The sequence below is a fragment of the Podarcis tiliguerta genome (assembly GCF_965153285.1).
Source record: "Podarcis tiliguerta genome assembly, chromosome: 2".
In the NCBI taxonomy this organism is placed as follows: Eukaryota; Metazoa; Chordata; class Lepidosauria; order Squamata; family Lacertidae; genus Podarcis; species Podarcis tiliguerta.
Genome location: NC_139535.1, coordinates 89,579,368 through 89,598,491, shown reverse-complemented (window position 1 = coordinate 89,598,491; position 19,124 = coordinate 89,579,368). Strand labels below are relative to the sequence as shown.

At 44.0% G+C, this 19,124-nt stretch overlaps 3 protein-coding genes across 4 annotated transcripts in view; 2 read left to right on the top strand and 1 right to left on the bottom strand.

The window, feature by feature from the left end:
- The window catches only part of LOC310672584 (polycystin-1-like), a 69,051-nt gene extending 63,592 nt beyond the window's left edge, over nt 1–5,459 (top strand). The window contains exons 44-47 of the mRNA XM_083429991.1: nt 378–665; nt 2,955–3,089; nt 3,274–3,591; nt 4,108–5,459. Coding sequence (XP_083286117.1) covers nt 378–665; nt 2,955–3,089; nt 3,274–3,591; nt 4,108–4,818 — 1,452 coding nt within the window. The 3' untranslated portion in view covers nt 4,819–5,459. The remainder of the gene's footprint in view (nt 1–377; nt 666–2,954; nt 3,090–3,273; nt 3,592–4,107) is intronic.
- On the bottom strand, nt 5,411–11,621 carry NAT9 (N-acetyltransferase 9). Of its 2 annotated transcripts, none has more exons than XM_083430099.1 (7): nt 11,233–11,621; nt 10,468–10,554; nt 9,273–9,382; nt 7,838–7,978; nt 7,245–7,304; nt 6,718–6,812; nt 5,411–6,612 (listed from the first exon to the last, which is right to left on the bottom strand). In XM_083430099.1, the coding sequence occupies exons 2-7, from the start codon at nt 10,542–10,544 to the stop codon at nt 6,466–6,468; spliced, it is 630 nt and encodes a 209-aa protein (XP_083286225.1). In that variant the 5' UTR covers nt 10,545–10,554; nt 11,233–11,621; the 3' UTR covers nt 5,411–6,465. The 2 variants fall into 2 exon arrangements, with proteins under 2 accessions (XP_083286225.1, XP_083286224.1); XM_083430098.1 differs by having other exon boundaries at nt 11,459–11,589.
- Nucleotides 11,622–11,673: 52 nt separating this feature from the next.
- The window catches only part of TMEM104 (transmembrane protein 104), an 87,454-nt gene continuing 80,003 nt past the window's right edge, over nt 11,674–19,124 (top strand). Inside the window, exons 1-2 of the mRNA XM_083430053.1 lie at nt 11,674–11,900; nt 15,280–15,386. Of these exons, the coding sequence (XP_083286179.1) occupies nt 15,342–15,386 (45 nt within the window). The 5' untranslated portion in view covers nt 11,674–11,900; nt 15,280–15,341. The remainder of the gene's footprint in view (nt 11,901–15,279; nt 15,387–19,124) is intronic.

Genomic DNA, 19,124 nt, shown 5'->3' with positions numbered 1-19,124 from the left:
TGTAGTCCAAAAACAGCTGGAGCTCCAGATTTGGGAAACTGTTCTAAACAAATACCTAATATATTCTATAGGTGTCCTACAAATCATACCTGACGGACGCCAACCTTCTCTTTAAGATGGCAAAAAATGGGATTCCTCAGTCAATTTAGGCATAAAAAGGGGTCTCGGAAGAAGATAAAGATCTTATGGGTAGGTTCATATGGGAGGAGGTGGTAGCTCAGATAGCCTGGCACTAACCTTGTTAGGATTCAAAGATGTATTACTATACTGGATCCAGTCACTTTGGGCCATGACAGCAACTTCCGGCTTATCTGGAGGCAAGGAATCCAACAATTTAGGAAAAAAACAAACCTGTGGCTTTTCCTTCTCTGCTGCAGATAAGCCTGCTTCTCTTCAGTGGAGCTTTTGTCCTACCAAAGCTGTCCTTCACACCTCCGGAAAAGGTGCCATGCCCGTGGCAGAACTACAGTCGCTTCCGGCTGCTCCTGGCCCTGATTTCCATCACTGTTGCTGCCTTGCACTTCACCAACAACCATTTAGCAAAGGCACGCTTGCTGCATTCCCAGAAGCACCATCAGGCTTTCACCAGCTTTTACGAAGTGGCAGTGCTGGCTCGCATAGAAGCCATCCTCTGCGCCCTGCTGCTGACGATCACCATGCTGAAGGTGAGGAAGAGCAGAGGGGGAACAGAAATCTTCCCAAGGCCATCTCCATCTGGCACACACATGAATGCATACCCTCCAACATTTCTGTGCCCCAAATTGGGATGTCAGGAGGGGCGGTGCTCCTTCCGATCCGCTGCTCTGGTGCTTATCAGCAGGGTCGTGCCAGAGCTGGCTTGCACCAGAGCGAACATCTTTTGGTCCAGTGCTCTGAACTCGCACCAGAGGGCCAGGCCAATAACAGCACATTCTGGGATCCAAACAGAAGCTGGGATTGGCTTATGTGCATTCCTCCATTGCACATAATCCCCACATGAATGGAGGTTGCCTGTATATTTTATGCTTGTTTTATGTATCTTATATTATTATTATCTTTAATAAATGATAATGATAATATCAATAACATATTTTTAAAGTGGAAGTCAGGCAGAAAACACCATAAAACAGCCAGCCACCCAAAGTTAGTTTAGTTTGGAATGAAATGTTCTTTGGGAGGAAGCCAACAGATATTCTAGGGCAGGCTGTTCCATGGCCGAGATGTGACAATAGAGAGGCCCAGTTATGTGTTCCCATTAGCCAAAAGTCAAAGGTTAATGGCCAGCACTTTGAACATAGCCTGGAAATGAACCAGAATTTGGTGAAGCTGGTGAAGAAGATGATCTTTATGACGTGACTGTCCTCTTTATTTCTCCCAGAGTTTAGAGACGGTGTTCATATATACAAACTGTTAATAGCAATCTAAGGCAACAACACACTGTTCTATCAGACCTGCTACTGTAAAACTAAATACAACCAATTTCTTTATTTCTAAATATGTGGGAGGGACCCCCCCCCAAACTGGTTTTAATATGGGGATTAAGCTGTCCCTGCTTATTGAGAATTGAATCTGCTCGTTCACTACATAGCTCCACTTTGGGTTCTGTTTCCTCATAATGCGAAATGGAAAGTTGGGAGTTGGCTTTATATAGATAGACAAAATGGTTAATTTTCTCCCCCCAAACCAGACAGACTGGTTGGCAACTCTGGCTGCAGTCCTGTAATGTAGAGCCTAATGTTGTCCCTTTTTAAGTCAGCAGGACAATCCCAGAAATAACTATTTCCAGGATGGTAGCCAGGAAAATTGCGAGGTACTTAAAAGATTTCAGATACAGATCAACACAGATTAGCACATAACAATTTATAGGCATGGATGCCTCCCTGCAAGCAAAGTAAAAATATTGTTAATAAATAAATAAATAAATAAAACAGGGAAAGGAAAAAGGAGATATAAAGCTCACTGCAGAGAGCTGAGAATTGGGCCCCAGAGGCCACCCACAAACAGTGCCACTGATTGCAGCCTTTGTTTGAATTTTGACACCTGAGCAAGCATGACCATGTATTTTCCCTTCATTGTGACACAACCACTTGGTTAACAATTTCAGAATACATCTTCCATCTCTTATAAAAGAGAATATTTATTAAAATGGTCCCCTTCGTGCACAGCAAAATGTCTGTTTTGGAAAGCACTGAGCCAGATCTATTAACAATCACAATGATGCATAGGTTCGTGTTAACGTGCCTCTTAAATGATGCTGTAATGACCTTATAATTGTCATTGAAGCTGCTACCGAGGGATAATCTTGGTGCCATTCCTTTCCATGTGCTGCCTAATGAATCTGCACAGGGAGACCCATCTGCTCCATCCAAGCTTGGATGTATTCGAATTAGAGCTTTGTTGCTGCCTCTTGTTTCCTTAATGAACAATGAAGGAACACACAGAGCAGATAAATAAAGGCTGCCCAAAGCTTTGGCTGTGAAGTCAGCAGGAAAGACAGCAGGGGAGCCGAGAATTTCCGTGGGTGGGAATTTCCAACAAACAGTATTGCTGTTTGTCCAAAAGAAGCCTTTATGTCCTTAAATTGAAGCAGCCAACTTCCTTAGGTCCTTCACATATACAAGAAACTCAGGTGGCTGTACCCACAATATTTTCACTCCTCTTACTGATGTGACACTCAACATTTATATTCCAAACCAACAGCCAGGCCATATTAGCTAAAACGGCTTCTCTAGTTTTGAGAATCTTCCCTTTAAGGTTCTCATTTATTGGACTGTGACACCAAGCATTAGAGCTGCTTCCCTTGACCGATGCCTATGGTTGTGATGATGGCTGCTGTTTGTTATCTTGATGTAGCCTTGCGATAATATTCCTTGGCTCTCTTCCTGTGACAAGGGAACAGAGAAAGTGTTCTCAACAGCTGCTTCCCTTCAAAGAGGCAAGTCTCTGAACTAGCTTCTTCTTCTTTTTCTTTCTAGATGGTGCAACAGCTGCGCTTTGTCCGGAGATGGTCTGTGTTTGGGAAAACCCTCCAGCATGCTTTGAGGGAGCTAGTGGCTATCAAACTCATCTTCCTCTTCTTCCTTCTCATCTGTGCCAAGTGTGGCTGTTTAGTAGGTTATAAAAAGAATGGGGTGAGGGAGAATGAGAATGAGAAGTCAGTGCGTGGGGAAATGATGCATGCTATTCTAAGGTTTCTCCTGCCCACCCCAAAATAGGGGGAGGAGGGGAAACACTGATCCTACCATATATATATATAATCTCCACAACCTTTTTCTTTTCTTCTTCATTGTTCAGGCCTTCTCTTCAACTGTGGAAGAGTTCAGGACACTCCCTTGTGCCTTTTCAGCTCTGCTTTCCACTCTCTGTGGGAAGATCACTTTCCTCCAGTCTTTGATGCAAGTTTCCCCTATCCTGGGGACAACATACATCCTAAGCTTTGGAGCTGGCGTGCTCTGGATGGTGCAGAGCTTCCTTTGTGCCTCTGTCCTTAACAGTTACCGTACTGTCCATTCTGAGATCTACCATCCAGCTATTGAGCCTCAGGATTACGAGATGATTGAGTTTTTGGTGAAAAGGTTGAAGCTGTGGCTAGGACTCAGCAAAACCAAAGAGGTAAGCGAGATAAAACACCCAAAGCAATAGAGGTGGTGGGTGGGGAGAAAAGAAAGGAAGGAAAAGGGAATGGGGAATACAGCACTCTTCCGCACAGTCCTGTCTCAAGGGGAAGAGATGGAAAGTGAGAATGTGGCTGCTCTGTGGTGCTATTCTATGCTTGCCCTATCACCACTTATGATGTGGTGGTAACTTTCAATACAAGCCACATGAAGGCAGCTTCACAGGGTTGAACTATTAATGCATAGCAGCTTCCCAGCTGTAAACAGGTGTTTACATAAATGTGATGACCATTTGAATGTCTTTTTTTGTATGAGCTGTTCTCTTCTAAATAGACTTGAGTATGATAATGCTGTAAGCTTGATTTCAGAATCAGTTTTGAGACCTTTCTCTGTATCTCACAGCACAATCTATGTAAAGAACGGCAGCCTAGCTTGTCCCCATGGTTGCTGAATTAGATTTCCCAGACAACAGGAAAAAGAGTTTGACACAGATTTTGACCTCTTTGCCTTTCAGTTTCGCCACAAGGTGAAATTTGAAGGGATGGACTCCCTGATTTCCCACTCTTCTGGAAACTCCAAACCTTCTCGCCTTCCTTCTCCAGGCACCAACTTTCACTGTGCTACCGCAACCATTTCTTCCTTCAGCTCTGAAGAGCTGGTGCTTCCTGAGAGCCCCATCCCTGATCCTTGCAATGTAGACTTTTACCTGGAGCACCTGCCATCCGCAGTCAACGATCTCCTGGATGGCTTTGACAGGGTCCTAAAGCTGATGGAGGATGTGTGCCATCTTGAGACCAGCTTAGAGGAGACTCAGAGGAGAATTTGCAAGAAGAAGAAGGGACAGAAAAGCCATCCCATGGAAAAGGTAGCAACACTCGCCTCAAGAACCAGCTTAGGGCTGCCGAGAACTTACAGCACCTTCTCAGAGTCTGCCTTAGCCAGGCTCAGAGCTCACCATGTCAGGATTTCCAGCTGCAGTGCCACTGAAGGGGGCAAGCAGCACCCAGCGGATACCGTATCTCAGCAAAGCTCAACAGGATACAAGGTTCTGGTGGGCAACCCTCCAGCTTCAGGCTTCCGAAGCACTCTTCCCTGGCCGGCCCATTTGTTCAAAAAGAGACCCAGGAGTGAGGAAGGGCAGGGATATCCATGTTGCGACGTGCTTCAGAGACAGATCCCTTTAAAGAGGAGAGCGTGGCAGACCGAAGGAACAGGTGACATGTAGACAACCTCTGTGTGGGTTTAACTGAGCACAAGAGCTGGTACCAGTTTGTTTTCCCTCCTCGTGCTTCACTCACATAATGCAACTCACTGGAAAAGTAGGGTCCAGATTAACCTCCTTGCCTTTGTTATCTTTCAGGGTACTACAAATTGGGTGAACTCTGCCTAGAATGCCTTAAGTTTTCTGCACAGATAAAATTAGAATTATAGTGGTGCATGTAAAGCACTTTGTAGTGTATTTACAATCTAGCACGGTAGCTTTACGCAATCCTACTGTATTTTTGTACCACTGTCTGGAATGAAATACCTACAAGGAAGGCTTTAGGACAGGCATGGGCAACCTCAGGACAAGGGCCCAAATGCAGCCTCCAGGCCTCTTTATCAGGCTTTTCAAACTCTCTCCAAGCCACATCTTCCTTACCAACTCTCCACCCTCCCTGGCCCTGACTGAAATGCATTCTTTAATGCTTGTCTGGTTAGAGGATGTGTCTGTGTCAGTATTCTATGGGACAGTCTAAGGGAGCAGAACTTCTAGCTAGCTACATTAAGCATTACATTCTTGAAGTCACTGCAAAAATACATCTGTAATCACAGCCTTTGAGAACTTGTCATGTCTGTATTAAAACAGTACATATGTCCAACATACTATGCTTACTACCAAGTCCTTCATTAGCCTCTGAGGGCAGGAGCCAGCAGAAGCCTTGCACAAAGGGGCCTCCTCCCCTTTTCTCCTTGACATTGGCTTGGGGTTTGGGTGCGAGGACTTCCAGAACAGCATAGAGGAAGGGGATATGCTTGTGCAGATGGAGCATTTGTAACAGCACAATGCAATCAGCATTTTTCATCAAGTTCCTGTAACTAGTTCCACATACGGGAGATAATCACATCACCGGTATTGAACCCTTCATCGTAGGTTTTCATCTCTTATACTTCTGCAAATGGGGGTGGGGTGGGGTGGGGTTACACACAGCAAGACCTGAACCCAGAAAAGAAACTGGCAGTGAGAGAAAAGAGTGTACACGTTTTACGTTTTCACATTTTATATTAGTAAAGAGAAACAGACAAACTTCCTGGTGTGTGCCAGTGAGAAAACAGCTGTCTCACTGAATAACTGAGAGGCTGTATGGAAGCCTGCAATGCTTTGAAAGAAGCCCATTTAGCATTTCAGTTCAACCAAACAGTAACCACCTGTTTCTAGGACTGCTGCCGATTAACCCTCAGAATAAGAGTAGGTTGTAGTTTATGTTTTTGGTAGAAACAGGCCCTAGTAAGGCAATATTAGCCTATGATGCGACTGTCAGTTTGTAACAGAGGAGACAAGCCTAACTTTCCTGTCCATTAGTAGCACTGCAGTCCAAACACATTCAGTTCACTCTATGTACATCACACTTTGCCATTTTCACCAACAGCAACCATTTCCCCAAGATAATAGTTCATTCTAGTTGCAGTAGACATTAGATTTTCTTGTGAAAGAAGGTAAACAAAAGTATGATGGGCAACAGCAAGTCAAGTTGACTGCTGACCCAGTACAGAGCCTGCAGCATTTTCTACTCCAGCGGTTGGTCCCTAACACCATAGATCCAGGCCATGATGCAGTTTGGAGGCAGAGATCCCATGCTTCTGGAGTCCATATAAAGAGAGCTAAGCCTCGTTAGCTGTCACAAACTCGATTCTGCAGCTTCGTTACGTTGTAAAATTGTTCCTCCACGTGGCTGGTTTGCTCAAGCAGCCACTGCCTTTCTTGCTCATCCACAATCAGTCTGAGTGTTACTTCGTGGAAGATGACATTGACTCCCACCTAGAGAGTGCACAAGATAATAATCCAAGTTAACTTTAGGGTCTGCCACAAATACAGAGTCAACTAAAGATGGTTCTGCTACATGAGGAATACTTATTAGCGCACCTCCTTGAAATGAATCTTTTTGAACATGCCAATACTGGCTTCATTTTCCAATCCAATTTTAGCTTCAAAGGTGTTTAGTCCCAGGCGAGTCATTCCTACAGGATAGAAGATTAGAAATAAGCTACTGTCTCTACTCTTGTCAATTTCATTCGGGAAGGTTGATCACATGTTCTGCATGCAATATGTCCCATTTTCTCTCCCTGGCATCTCCAGGTAAGGTTGGAAATGTCTGAAACCCTTGAGAGCCACTGTTACCAAGTGTTGATAATACTAAGTAAGACGAAGTGATGAGCTTACTCAGTATAAGGCAGCTTCCTATGTTTCTACTATTATAGGCGATTGAAGGCTCTGTGTTCCAAGTATAAGCAGAAAAGTAAACTCATTAGCAAGGTATCTTAAAACTCTATGGCAGAATTTCAAAGTCTTTGAATGGAAATCTTCTACCACTATTGATGTACATGGAAGTTATTCCTCCATGTATATGCAGCACCTCCAACACTTTCCAACTTCACACCACACACTCTTACCATAGGACATCATGATCAGAGTGGCTTCCTTGCCAAATCCTCTGCCACGATAGCTGGCCTCTGAAAGAGAAGAGCAGGGGAGAATTAAGAACTGTATCTGTTTCCAGGTTCATCTAGAACAAAGGTGGGGAACCTTTGGCCAACAGGAGGGTCTAGAATTTGGAATGGGTATCTCTCACGCACCCTAGAATCTTCCTAATTCTAGGCTCTTTTTTAAGACCAGAAGGTACAATATATGCAGCATTATTTATTTTGTTACAGAAAGATCAATCAGGCTAAAGGGATACAGGGATGCGTGAAGAAAAAAGAAGAAGAGGCTCCTTTCTTGCACATTTAGTAAGATTTAGGCTTCGTTTCTGAAAAATTCATGACTGACAAAATACAACCCTGGCACCTTGCACTGACTTACCAAGGAATGACGCTAGGTCAGGTTGCAATAGTTGGGCCAGACATTTGTGCACAGGATGTTTGCTTATAACCTATTTTATTTTTTGTTGGCTTTGGTCACTTCTGCTGAAGAGACAATCTTTTGAAGTAACTTGCTAAAGGCTGAAATATTGATGGGCCCATAAATTATAGAAGTGTTAGGTTACCTGCAATCATGATTTCGATCTCTCCGAGTGTTGGATCTTCACTGTCTGTGAGGAACAAGTTCACATCGCCCACCATGCAGTCTTCCTCCGTGGTTGTCTGCTTAGACCACTTATCTGTGTCAAGCACTATGAATGTGCATTCTGGGGAATTTTTTAAAAAAGAAGCAGGCCCAATGGAGAACATTTAAAATCATTTTAAATGAAACCAGGGTCAACTAATATAGTAATTAATGGCAACCAGCACAATGCAAGAAGCTTCCTCCTTGACTTGGAATGAGAGATCTCTTGCTTCAGGCTGGGTGCAAAAGCCAATGCAACTCTTTCCCTGTCCCTCAAACCCTTAGGAAAATACAGAACTCTGGGAAGAATTTAATCTCACCTAATGTAGAGACATCACCTTGCCAACAAAGGTCCGTATAGTAAAAGCTATGGTTTTCCCAGTAGTGATGTATGGAAGTGAGAGCTGGACCATAAAGAAGGCTGATCGCCAAAGAATTGACGCTTTTGAATTATGGTGCTGGAGGAGACTCTTGAGAGTCCCATGGACTGCAAGAAGATCAAACGCATCCATTCTTAAGGAAATCAGCCCTGAGTGCTCACTGGAAGGACAGATCGTGAAGCTGAGGCTCCAATACTTTGGCCACCTCATGAGAAGAGAAGACTCACTGGAAAAGACCCTGATGTTGGGAAAGATGGAGGGCACAAGGAGAAGGGGACCACAGAGGACGAGATGGTTAGACAGTGTTCTCGAAGCTACAAACATGAATCTGACCAAACTGCGGGTGGCAGTGGAAGACAGGAGTGCCTGGCGTGCTCTGGTCCATGGGGTCACGAAGAGTCGGACACGACTGAACGACTAAACAACAACAATGTCAATTTGGGCCAAACCAAATGGGCAAGAGTTTGATGGTCCTATTCACTTTTTAAAAATATTAAAATCAGTGTGCAGGAGTTAGGAAAGAAATGTGTCTGCTCCCCTTCGCAGGAAAAAAAAAAGGCCCATCTGAATTTTTATGTGGTAGCCGTAAGTAAGAAGGATGTTATAGTTCAGTTCCTGTGTACCTAACCACAGGTATTGGGCTAAAGAGAAGAACTTCCACAGCATCCAGAGGACATTGCATGGAAAGTTATCTAAGTGTGCATAACTATAGATACCATGTTTAGGTAGCTGATATGCGATTCTTGGGTACTTGTGTATTCTGCGGTTTTGGCCCTGAGTACCTTCCAAGATTTAATTTTGCTCAGAATAAAGTTGCCATCTATTTCTACACAGTCCAAATTATCGGTATTAGTTATTACCATGTTAAACTGATCAGCAGCTGAAATTTTAACATGGAAGAATCACTTTTATATGAATGGACCTTTAAATAAACTAGACAACATACGTGCTCGCTACCCTCATCTTCAAGTCCTGACAAATATTTTAAAATCTCACTGTCTGCATCTTCCCGCCAACTGTGCTGCATCTCATATTCCTGTTCAAGGCTTAATGGCTCTGATGCAGTCAGACGCTGCAGCTCTTCAGACTTCATCCACTCATGGTACCTGGTGAGAAAATCCAGAGAGGGAATATATTCCTCTTCAGAACATTGCCTACTATGTTCTGTTGGAAAGGTAAACAAGATCTCCACCATGAACCCATTTGAGGCATGAAATGACTGGTCCTGGCAAACTTGTACCAACATTCTATTTTATTTCTTCACAACATGAAATAGGCACAACACAGACAGAAGAAATTATTCTTAATGGCTGGGTTCACCAAGGTTTAACTCTCATTCCACTTGTACTTAGGATGCCATTGAATGGGGGGTGGGGTGGGTGGGAGCTGCACCTGGAGACAATATATTTAGAACAAAGTACAACCTCTATTCCTGATCTTTTCTGAGAGGGTGCCCCAGGCCCTGCCTTCCATGTATACATATCTCTCATGTAGTAATGGCAGATATATTACCAGTAAGCAATAAATATGTACATTTCTGATAATTCCCAAATATGTTGTTCTTACTGCTTACAACTGAGGTTTCCAAATGCCTGCAGAGTTAAAAATTAAGGCTGTAATCCTAATGCATACTAGTTTAGGAGAAAGCTCCACCACACTCAGTGGAATGTACATCTCAGTAAACATGCACCAGACAGCAGTGATAAGTTCTTGGTAGTCTAGACAAGAGGTTACCATTACCATCATTCCCCTCCCCCCACAAGCACAGATGATTGATTTTGCCCACCTGTGCATATTTCAGACCTGGACATACCTGCAGTTTTGTTATCTCAAAATGTAGGAGGTGTTATCAAAAATATTCCTATGAACATATGTGAAAATTTGAATTTTTTAAAAAAGAAAAGTTAAAATCCCTCACAACTTTTGCATATATGCCCAATTAATATCAATAAACTGATCCATTAATACTTGCAGAGCAGTTACAGGTAACTTCAGTGCTTATGGCTCAAGCAGTTTATCTGTTTGTTCCACTTGGAATGCAAATTAACAAACACATATTACAAACACACATATATAAAAAAATCTTTTGCAAAGAAATATGTAAAGATGACTTAACATTCCAGACCTCTAAAGTCAATGTTTCCCCCCCCCCAAAAAAAACTGGAGATTTGGCAAAGTATCTGTTTCATACTTGGGTACATGAGCAGAGGTATATGGCACCAGGGTCACCCTCTTTCCCTGCAGTACAGTATTCTGGTTAATTCTCATAGCTCCAAGCCTGCAACAAACAAGATTATGTTAGTGATACACTTTCTCAAAATAAATGTTATTGGTTCAGTTTTGAAATAAGAATGAACAACAACAAATGAGAGCAAAATATAACAATGCTATACAGAGGAATCATACATATCAATTTTAATATACAATCGGTCCAAATTATATACAATAAAGTGTAAGATACACAATTTAAAGGGCAGCTGCAATATATTTGTGTACATAAAATGTCGTTTACCATGGTTCATTTGTGAGAGATATAATCTGTAATTTGACCAAAATAATTGCCGAGAGTATCTTGAAGCAGATGAACTGCAAGAAAACCCTACTTATTTAATATTTCTCTTTGCCCCACCAGAAATGGTACAATGTTTAATAACAAAGAAAAAAACTACAGTGGTAGTACAAGAATTATGAAGCAACTGCAAAGGAGGTCCGGACTACTTTGTCATGCAGCTATAAAGCATTTGCTACACTGTGATTGAAGCACGGGATAATTACAGCAGTTCATAATTGACACCCAGGATTCAGGAGTTAAAACAGGAGGATGAGGGGGTGGTTGAGTGTCCGGGTGCAACCACACTGACAGCATTCCCTGGAAATAAATTCCACAATTTTGCTTGCGCACTGCATGAAATTTATTCCATAACATTTATACACCACTTGAAGAAAACAAACAAACCTCAAAGCGGGTTACAAAAAAAAGGAATTAGACTTTGCACGTAACTTCTCCAGAGGCAACAATGAAGAGGCTTCAATCGGGGAGCCACTTTCGCAAGAGATCTTCCCCCACATACTACTCCTAATCTCCAGACAGGCAGCATTTGGCCGCAATCTACACCTGAACCAGAGAAAGAGAGACAAGCTCCACCTTAAACCCACCTAAAGCCACGCAAGCGCCTATTTACCTCGTTCCTCTACCATCCCAACACAAGCCGCACGCACGCGCAGTGGAGTGGCCAAACTCTCCTTCCCGGTCGCGCTACGGTAGTCGCCGAGTCTCAATCCGACCAGCGTCTCCCCCAACCACCGACCGACGCATACAGCCACACACCCCGCCCCCGTGGTCACGTGCCATCAAGAGAAGGGACCAATCGGCGTAGAAAGCGGCTCGAGGGGTCGTGGTCACGCGAGCGGAAAGCTCGGTCGTTGGCGGCTTTTTGCTTGGCATAGAAGCGCTGTTTCCCTCCCTCCCCACTGCCCCGCCTACCCTCCCTCAGTTCCTCCGCTTGCGCGCGTGCGCCGTCGGCGGGTTCCCCTTGCTCGCGCCGGTAATGAGGGAAAACGACGGTTGGGAGTTGCTGGGCCGGACGTTGCCGTGGAGCCGAGCGAGGAGCGCCGGCGTGGCGGGTAAAAAGGCTTGTTGTGAGGAGGTTTTTTTGAGTGGGTGGCAGAGGGGGCTCCGGTGGCGGCGGCGGGGCGAAGTTCTGTGTGGCTACAGAAGGGGAAGCGGGCTGGCGGCCTGAGGCGGGTCGGGGAAAGGGTTGGCGGGGAAGACGTGGCATTCCCGACGACGCTCCTACCCGCGCGGCTCTCCGGAGGAGGCTTTTAAATAGGCGCAGGCTGTGTGTGACTGTTCTGCCTGTCTCTGGGCTGATCCCCCCTGAAGGAGGCCGCGCAGAGGACTACAGAAGTGCTTCCTCCGCTCGGTGTGTGCATCTTCCCGAACAGCGAGGAGGATCTGCTGCCTATCAGGTGCAGGTGGTGGTCACGCGGTTGTCTGTATCTGCTCGGTGACCTAGTACACGTGCGCGTGTGTGAATGCACAGACGCGTATATGGGGAGAGAGAAAAGTTCATGCAATTGCTTGTAGGTGCATCTCTCTCCATGGGCGTAGCCAGGATTTATGTTGTGGTGGTGGGTGGTAGGACACCCACCTGTCATCATCCTCTGGCTGGCTGGGTCTGTCTAGCAGATTTGGAATGAAATGTCCCAACAACCGTTGCTTTAAATTGCTTTCTTTTGACCCCAAGTGCTCAGAAAAAAATCTGTCAAAATCTCCCTACAATTTCTACTTTGAGTATTTTTATTTTTTACTTTATGGGGGGAGGGGCAGCTGCATAGTGTACTGGTGGAGTAAGAAGCCTCTGAAGTAAAGCGGAAGCTGGTAGTTTCCAGTCTTTTTTTAGGATGAAACACAGCCTTGTAAATAAGGCCACAAAAATTACTAACCTGCAGATGTTCTTATTAACCTACTAAGAGGCTAGTGAGGTGCTTTTCCAGGCTGGCTGTGGAGGAGGGGCAGCCCCTCCTATTAGCAGACTAATAATATGCAGAATGGTGAAGAAAGGATGGAGTGATTCATCTCCACTATGCTTACTTGCTACATTTCTTTGCTGATTGTGAAGGAAACATTCTTACTTCCTCTTTTGTTAGTATGGAAACCAATCCCCCTTCCCCACCCATTCACATGCCTTTATAGAGGTTCTGCTCACCTATGGCCTTTAGGCCAGTGAGCAAAAATACAAGTGGTATTCCATCCCCCCCCCAACTATCTAAGTGGACAGTTACATCTGCGGATTTTACTTTGTCATTATATTTGAATCAGGCTTTCTGGCATGACACTGACTCCAAATATCATTCCTTAACATTTGCTTTGTCTGCGCCTTGCAGTCTTGTGCTTCAAATAACTGATGGAGCAATCCTAATCCCTTGCGGGGAGCAACAGAACAGCAGCTCAACCACTGCATCCCAAGCTTTACTGCTTATAGTGACTAGAATCAAAAGTGGTGGGTGGCTTGGGGGGCTATAAAAGCTCCAGGCAAGCTCAGCAGAGTGCCCAAGAATTGAAACCTGCAGGGCTTTGGAACCAGAAGATTCCAAGCTGCCAGGCCCTGCCTCAAAATGCCTCATTTAAGAGCTCTCTAATGGCTTATAGTGGTAGAATCACTGTTGGTAGCTTTCTATTTCTCAGGGTATAGCAGCGGAGGCTGGCAGGAGCTGGTGGAGGGTCCCCTCTACCTTATCCTCCTCTTCCTCCAGCAGCAGAGATTGAAAGGGTTAGGAGTACATTCTGAGTGTCTTCTGATAAGAGGCCCTCTTTATCGTATTTTCTGTTCACGGCAGTAATTGCATACATCCAATCTGAGTAGCCATAGAAAGTCCAGGTAAAACTTTCCCATGCCATGCACTAAGATGCAAACAGGAGTACGAGCTAGGAAATTCAGGACAGAGTGATTTCTTCAATAAAGAGCCCAGCCTCAGCCAAAGAAGGGGACTTGTGAGTAAATGATCAGGGGTAAGAAAGCCGGCCTTGGAAATCCTTGCTTTTTGTATTCAGGCACATGTAGTGCCTTCCATGGTACTTACATTTTGCCTGTAACTTTCTCTGGTTCTCTTTTTGGTTCAGTGGAATTGCTAATGTGTTAGATAAGAATCTTAGTGCCAACTCATACAATACAGTATGGGTCGTCCCCCCTGTAAACATTTAGAAATTTTCCAGCACGCACACTTGCATGAAGAAACTCATCACGTGGGCTAGCATGTTATGGATGGTGTTTTCCTCTTTGCTGTAAAAGGTCTGTGTAGACTGTGAGGCTTTCCTGCCTATTTAAGCCTTGCTCCAGTAGCATACTATAATTCTGTTTGGGTGGAGATTTTATTAGGGCCAATAAAAATGCCACAAAAAGCAAGCTTTCAAGTTCTGTTGCAGCTGCATTTGGAATAGCATGTACAGTTTGGGTTGCCTCACCACTTAAACAATATCGTGGAGTTGGAAAAGGTTCAGAAAAGGGCAACCAAAATGATGAAGGGGATGGAGCACCTCTCGTATGAGGAAAGGTTGAAGCATTCAGGGCTTTTTAGTTTAGAGCAAAGGTAAGAGGCAACATGATAGGTGTTCTCCATGTCATGCATAATTTTATATACTTCTAACACTAGAATTTGTGGACATCTACTGAAGCTGAATATTGGAGGATTCAGGACAGAGAAAAGAAAGTTACTACACAGCACATAGTTAAAGTATAGAATTCACTCCCACAGAAGGCACTGATGGCCCCCAACTTGGGTGCCTTTAAAAAAGGTTAAACAAATTCATGGAGGAGAAGGCTGCCAGAAAGTTCTGAACCCCTATAACACAGCTTTCACCAACCTGGTGCTGTCCAAATATTTAGCCTATAACTTCCAGTACAAAATTTATGGAAGGCACCAGACTTGGCAGGCTTCCTTTCAACTAAGTCCCACTTGGTTCAGTTGCACTTTCAAATAACTGTGCATATGATTGTAACTGTAGCCTTCAAGTAAAACATCTAACAATTATATTTAATTGTTAGCAACCAATTGCCATGAATGCTTGTTCAGGAGATGTGTAAATTCTAAAGTAAGTGACTTAATTTAAATAAATGATCTTAAATCTATTTCCCCCTTAGTGATTATAATCCATTAATTCTAAATGGAATTCCTTAAAGTGTGTTACTATATCATCTGGCTAGATTATATACTTTTAGAGTGACAGGAGAACCTTAGTTTTGATCCTTGTTTTTGATGTGGCTGGTATTTCACTAGATTCTCTAAAAGGATTATGGCCTTTAGTGAGAATTATGCAATTTGCAATGCAAGTGAAGAAGTCGGATTTCAAACTCAAACTAGCTGATTTGGGGGAATCTGTTTACTTTTCTTTCCAGAGAAGGTAGGCAGCAATACTACTAGACTTGCATTAATGCACAGTGATGAACTGCAGTTACCGCTTGCTTTGTTGACTCCTGTAAACAACTGATAAAATTTCTTTCAGGTTAACAGTGGTTGGATCAAAAGGAACTGACATCTCTCTCGGGCTGTTCCATCAGCTTCAACATGGCTGGAGGCATTACTGATACAGGAGAGCTGTACTCACCTTACGTGAGTATTTAGCATTACTACAGTCTCTTGCGGGCAGGGGTACCTTTACCTTTACAGTCTCTTGCTGGAGACAAGCAGCACAGTTATGCTCTGTATTTCCTGCTCCTGTTTCTTCATGGTCCCCCCCCCCCACGTTCTTGTTTTGATTTTAAATTGTGATAGGCATTTTATTTACTTGTGTTACAATACATTTGGAAAAAACTCAGGAAACTTTTCTAATACAAGACTAGCTTGCTCTTTTCACCCACACATGCTCTAAAAGCTTATCAGACTTGCGTTTTAAAACATGCTTTAATGCTTAGCAAACCTTGCCAAATACCCTCTATTGAGTCTCTAGTGAATATTCAAAGTATGTAAGTGCACTAAAGCTGCATCAGCAAATAAGGTTGCTTCAACATACCGTATTTTTCGTCCCATAGGACGCACCTAGTTTTTTGTGGGGGAAATAAAGGAAAATTTTCCCCTTTATTCCCCCCCCCAAAACCAGGTTGGGGGAACCAAACCAGGTCAGGGAACAGCGGTATGGCGGTGCTCCACCTCCCCGCTGTCCCCTGAGCTTGTGGGCCTGGCGCTGGGGAGAAGCGTGCTTCTCCCCAGCGCCAGCCTCCAAACCAGGTCGAGGAACAGTGGGATGGCGGTGCTGCGCCTCCCCGCTGTCCCCCGAGCTTGTGGGGCTGGCCAATGTCTGCCCGAAGCGCGGGGCGCTCTGCTTCAGGGCGCCCTGCGCCCCAGGCGGCAGGCTGCTATCCGCAGCGTGGGGAGCCCTGCGGAAGTTCCCGCAGGGCTCCCCACGCTGCGGATGTCTGCCCGGCGCACGGGGCACCCTGCTTCAGGGCACGCCGGGCAGCAAGCTGCTATCCGCAGCGTAGGGAGCCCTGTGGGAGCTCCCACAGGGCTCCCCACGCTGGAGATGTTTGCGCGGGGCGCTCTGCTTCAGGGCACGCCGGGTGGCAGGCTGCTATCCGCAGCCTAGGGAGCCCTGCGGGAACTCCCCCAGGCTTTCTGATAGCTTCCTGAAGCCTGGAGAGCCCCTCCATTTTTGGAGGGGAAAAAGTGCGTCCTATAGGGCGAAAAATATGGTATGTTAGATTATGATAGATATAATACTAACAAGAGGGAAAAGAATCCCAAATATCAGAGGCAAGAGGAACTAAGTAATTTGGGCAGTGGATAGACTAGCCAGAAATTAGATGTGGTGAATTTTATCCCATTCTGTCCTTCCAGTCCTGGAAGTCTCTTTGATCCAGCAGAGGATTCCATGAACAGTTGGAGGTGATTTTCATTAGTTCCACTTTTGTGCTGCTATCACCTTCATACCCTCCCCATCTATTTTTTTTTTTAAAAAATTTTATTAAAGAATTTCTTGGTTTATAAAAGTACACACATTGATCTTTTTTCAAGGTCTACAGATTAGTTTCTAACTTTCTACAGATTAGTTACATTTGACATGAGGCATTAGTGTTGTATACAGTATAAGGTTGGGGGAAGAAGAGGGGGAGGGCCCCCTCCCCATCTTTTCTAGGGAATTGGAGGATCCTCTGACACAGTATGGCGAAGAAAGGAGAAATTTGCAAAAACCACCTCCCTTTTTTGTCTGCAGGTGCCTGTATGGGAGCAAAGAACCTTCCATGTAAAGAAGGACAGCATTGGTTACAACTTGGCACCTTCAAAGCAGTTTTCAAACTTGTGCCATTTAGTGATGTAGTTGTGCAAAGTTACACCAGGCTGTTCTTCTGTGAAGCTGAACAGGTGTTATCCTGTAATTTCACTATATGGAAGGCTATCTGGAAGCCATATGTAAAAGGCTCTTCAGGGAAGAGCAGTGTGCTAAATACTAAATACATGATTATACTTTTCTGGTTGTGAAGTCTTTAGGGCAGTGACACATTCTCTTACAGTCTAGACCGCTTCATGGAACAATAAAAAGACATGTGCACTAACAATGTGCACAAGATTCCTGGGTGCATGTTTACATCAGTCAGTGCAGAGGCATTCTGCAACACAGGGGACAAAGGTTTTTTAAATTTGTGTGACTTTCTTAAATGGCTGATAGGCTGTACTTGCCCCGATGGGTTCTGTTCTGTTTCCATTGTTGGAATTCTTGTAGCTGCCATCTTGCAGCAACAAGTGGTTAAAACATCAGGAAAGTATTTTTTTAATATAAAAATTTGAGATGAACAAAGAGGCTTTGAAAGCAGCGCACATACATACACAAGAGTTGAGAGTTGTTGAAGCTGCATCTTATGATGCCCTTTTATGGCATACCAGTGGACTCTGTCCTCCTTCCTAATATATAACCCATCACATCTCTCTGTCAAAGTTATCCTCATGAGTGGTGGTTTTCTGATTGCAAGTGATTTTTGAGAAGACATTAATCGGATAGTGATGCTTGCTGGTACATTTAGTCCAAGGAAGATTGATCTGAATCTTCAAGGGGAAAAATAGACTCCCAAGATGTTAAATTACCAAGTACCTTACAGATTGAAAATTATAGCATTGCAGAAATCTTCAGGCTGTTGAGCATAAAAATGGTACTTGTCTCATTTTTGGAAGGCCCGAAATACGATTCTACCAGTATCTGAAATAAATCTTCCCTCCCTATACTGTTCTTTTTAATCAGAGTCAAAGAAAACCTCCAAGGTTTCTGTCCTCAAAGGCTTCATGTGCAGAACCAATTAAGGCCTAGAGCCAGGAGGTGGTGTATGCAGGGAATGGCAGTTCTGCCCAACGAGTTAAAAAAATCGCTCTGCAAACTGACATCTACTGTTTCATCCTCTGGGAAAGCAGTCAAAAGATGCATTTGCTGTTCAGATGCCAGTAAGTACAGGAGGACCTTGTTCTCTCAAAGAGAAGTGAATGGCTATGCATAAAAGGTCTCTGAAGGATGCATCTGTAGTTCAGAACTTCTGCCATGAGCATTTGGTTTATAAACTGTATACATTCCCTGTTCTTAAGGTAATTTTATTTATGGTTACTCTTGGTTTAAAAATTGTGTGTTTGACAGTGGACATGAATTCCAGGTAGATGGTTGCCTTCTGATAATGGGCATTCCAGTAATTTTAATAAGGGGAAGGTAGCCATCAGTGGTGCTCTTTCTCTCATCCTCCCTGCACTACTTTCCTGCACTTCAAGTCTAATGGATACTGTATCTTAGATGACACATGATTTTAATAAGTTTAAATTATTTTCCTGCTAGTGCCCAGGGCTCATAGGAAGCAGCTGTATACTGAGTGTGGCCATTAGTTCATCTGCTTCGGTGTTGTCTGAATTGGCTAGTAGTTGCTCTCCAGGGTTTCAAGAAGAAATCTTTCCCAGCTCTACTTGGAGATGCTAGGGTTTGAATCTGGAGTCTTTTACATTCAGATATTGCCATCTGTCACTGAGCTGCCACCTTAATTACCCATTGTGGTTCTGACTTACCAAATCTATTCATACATGAGTTCTTCATGCTACGTTTTAATACAGAACTGTTTTAGTTATGAGGGCACTGCCCCACAAGTAGTAATGACTCTTGTTTTTCTGATAGAGCCAGTGTTGAACCTACAGGATAAAGCAGGTTAAAAATAGAAATTGTGGAATCTGAGCCCCTTGAGGTAGTTCCATTTTAGCACTTTGTACTGTGGGAAGGCAAGTAGGTTTTTACTAAACAAAAGAGCAAATTTCTTTTGCTGTTACTATTAATGTAATGTTCTTCAATAAACAAGAATAATGCCTGGTCTTAGCCTGCCATTTAAATGT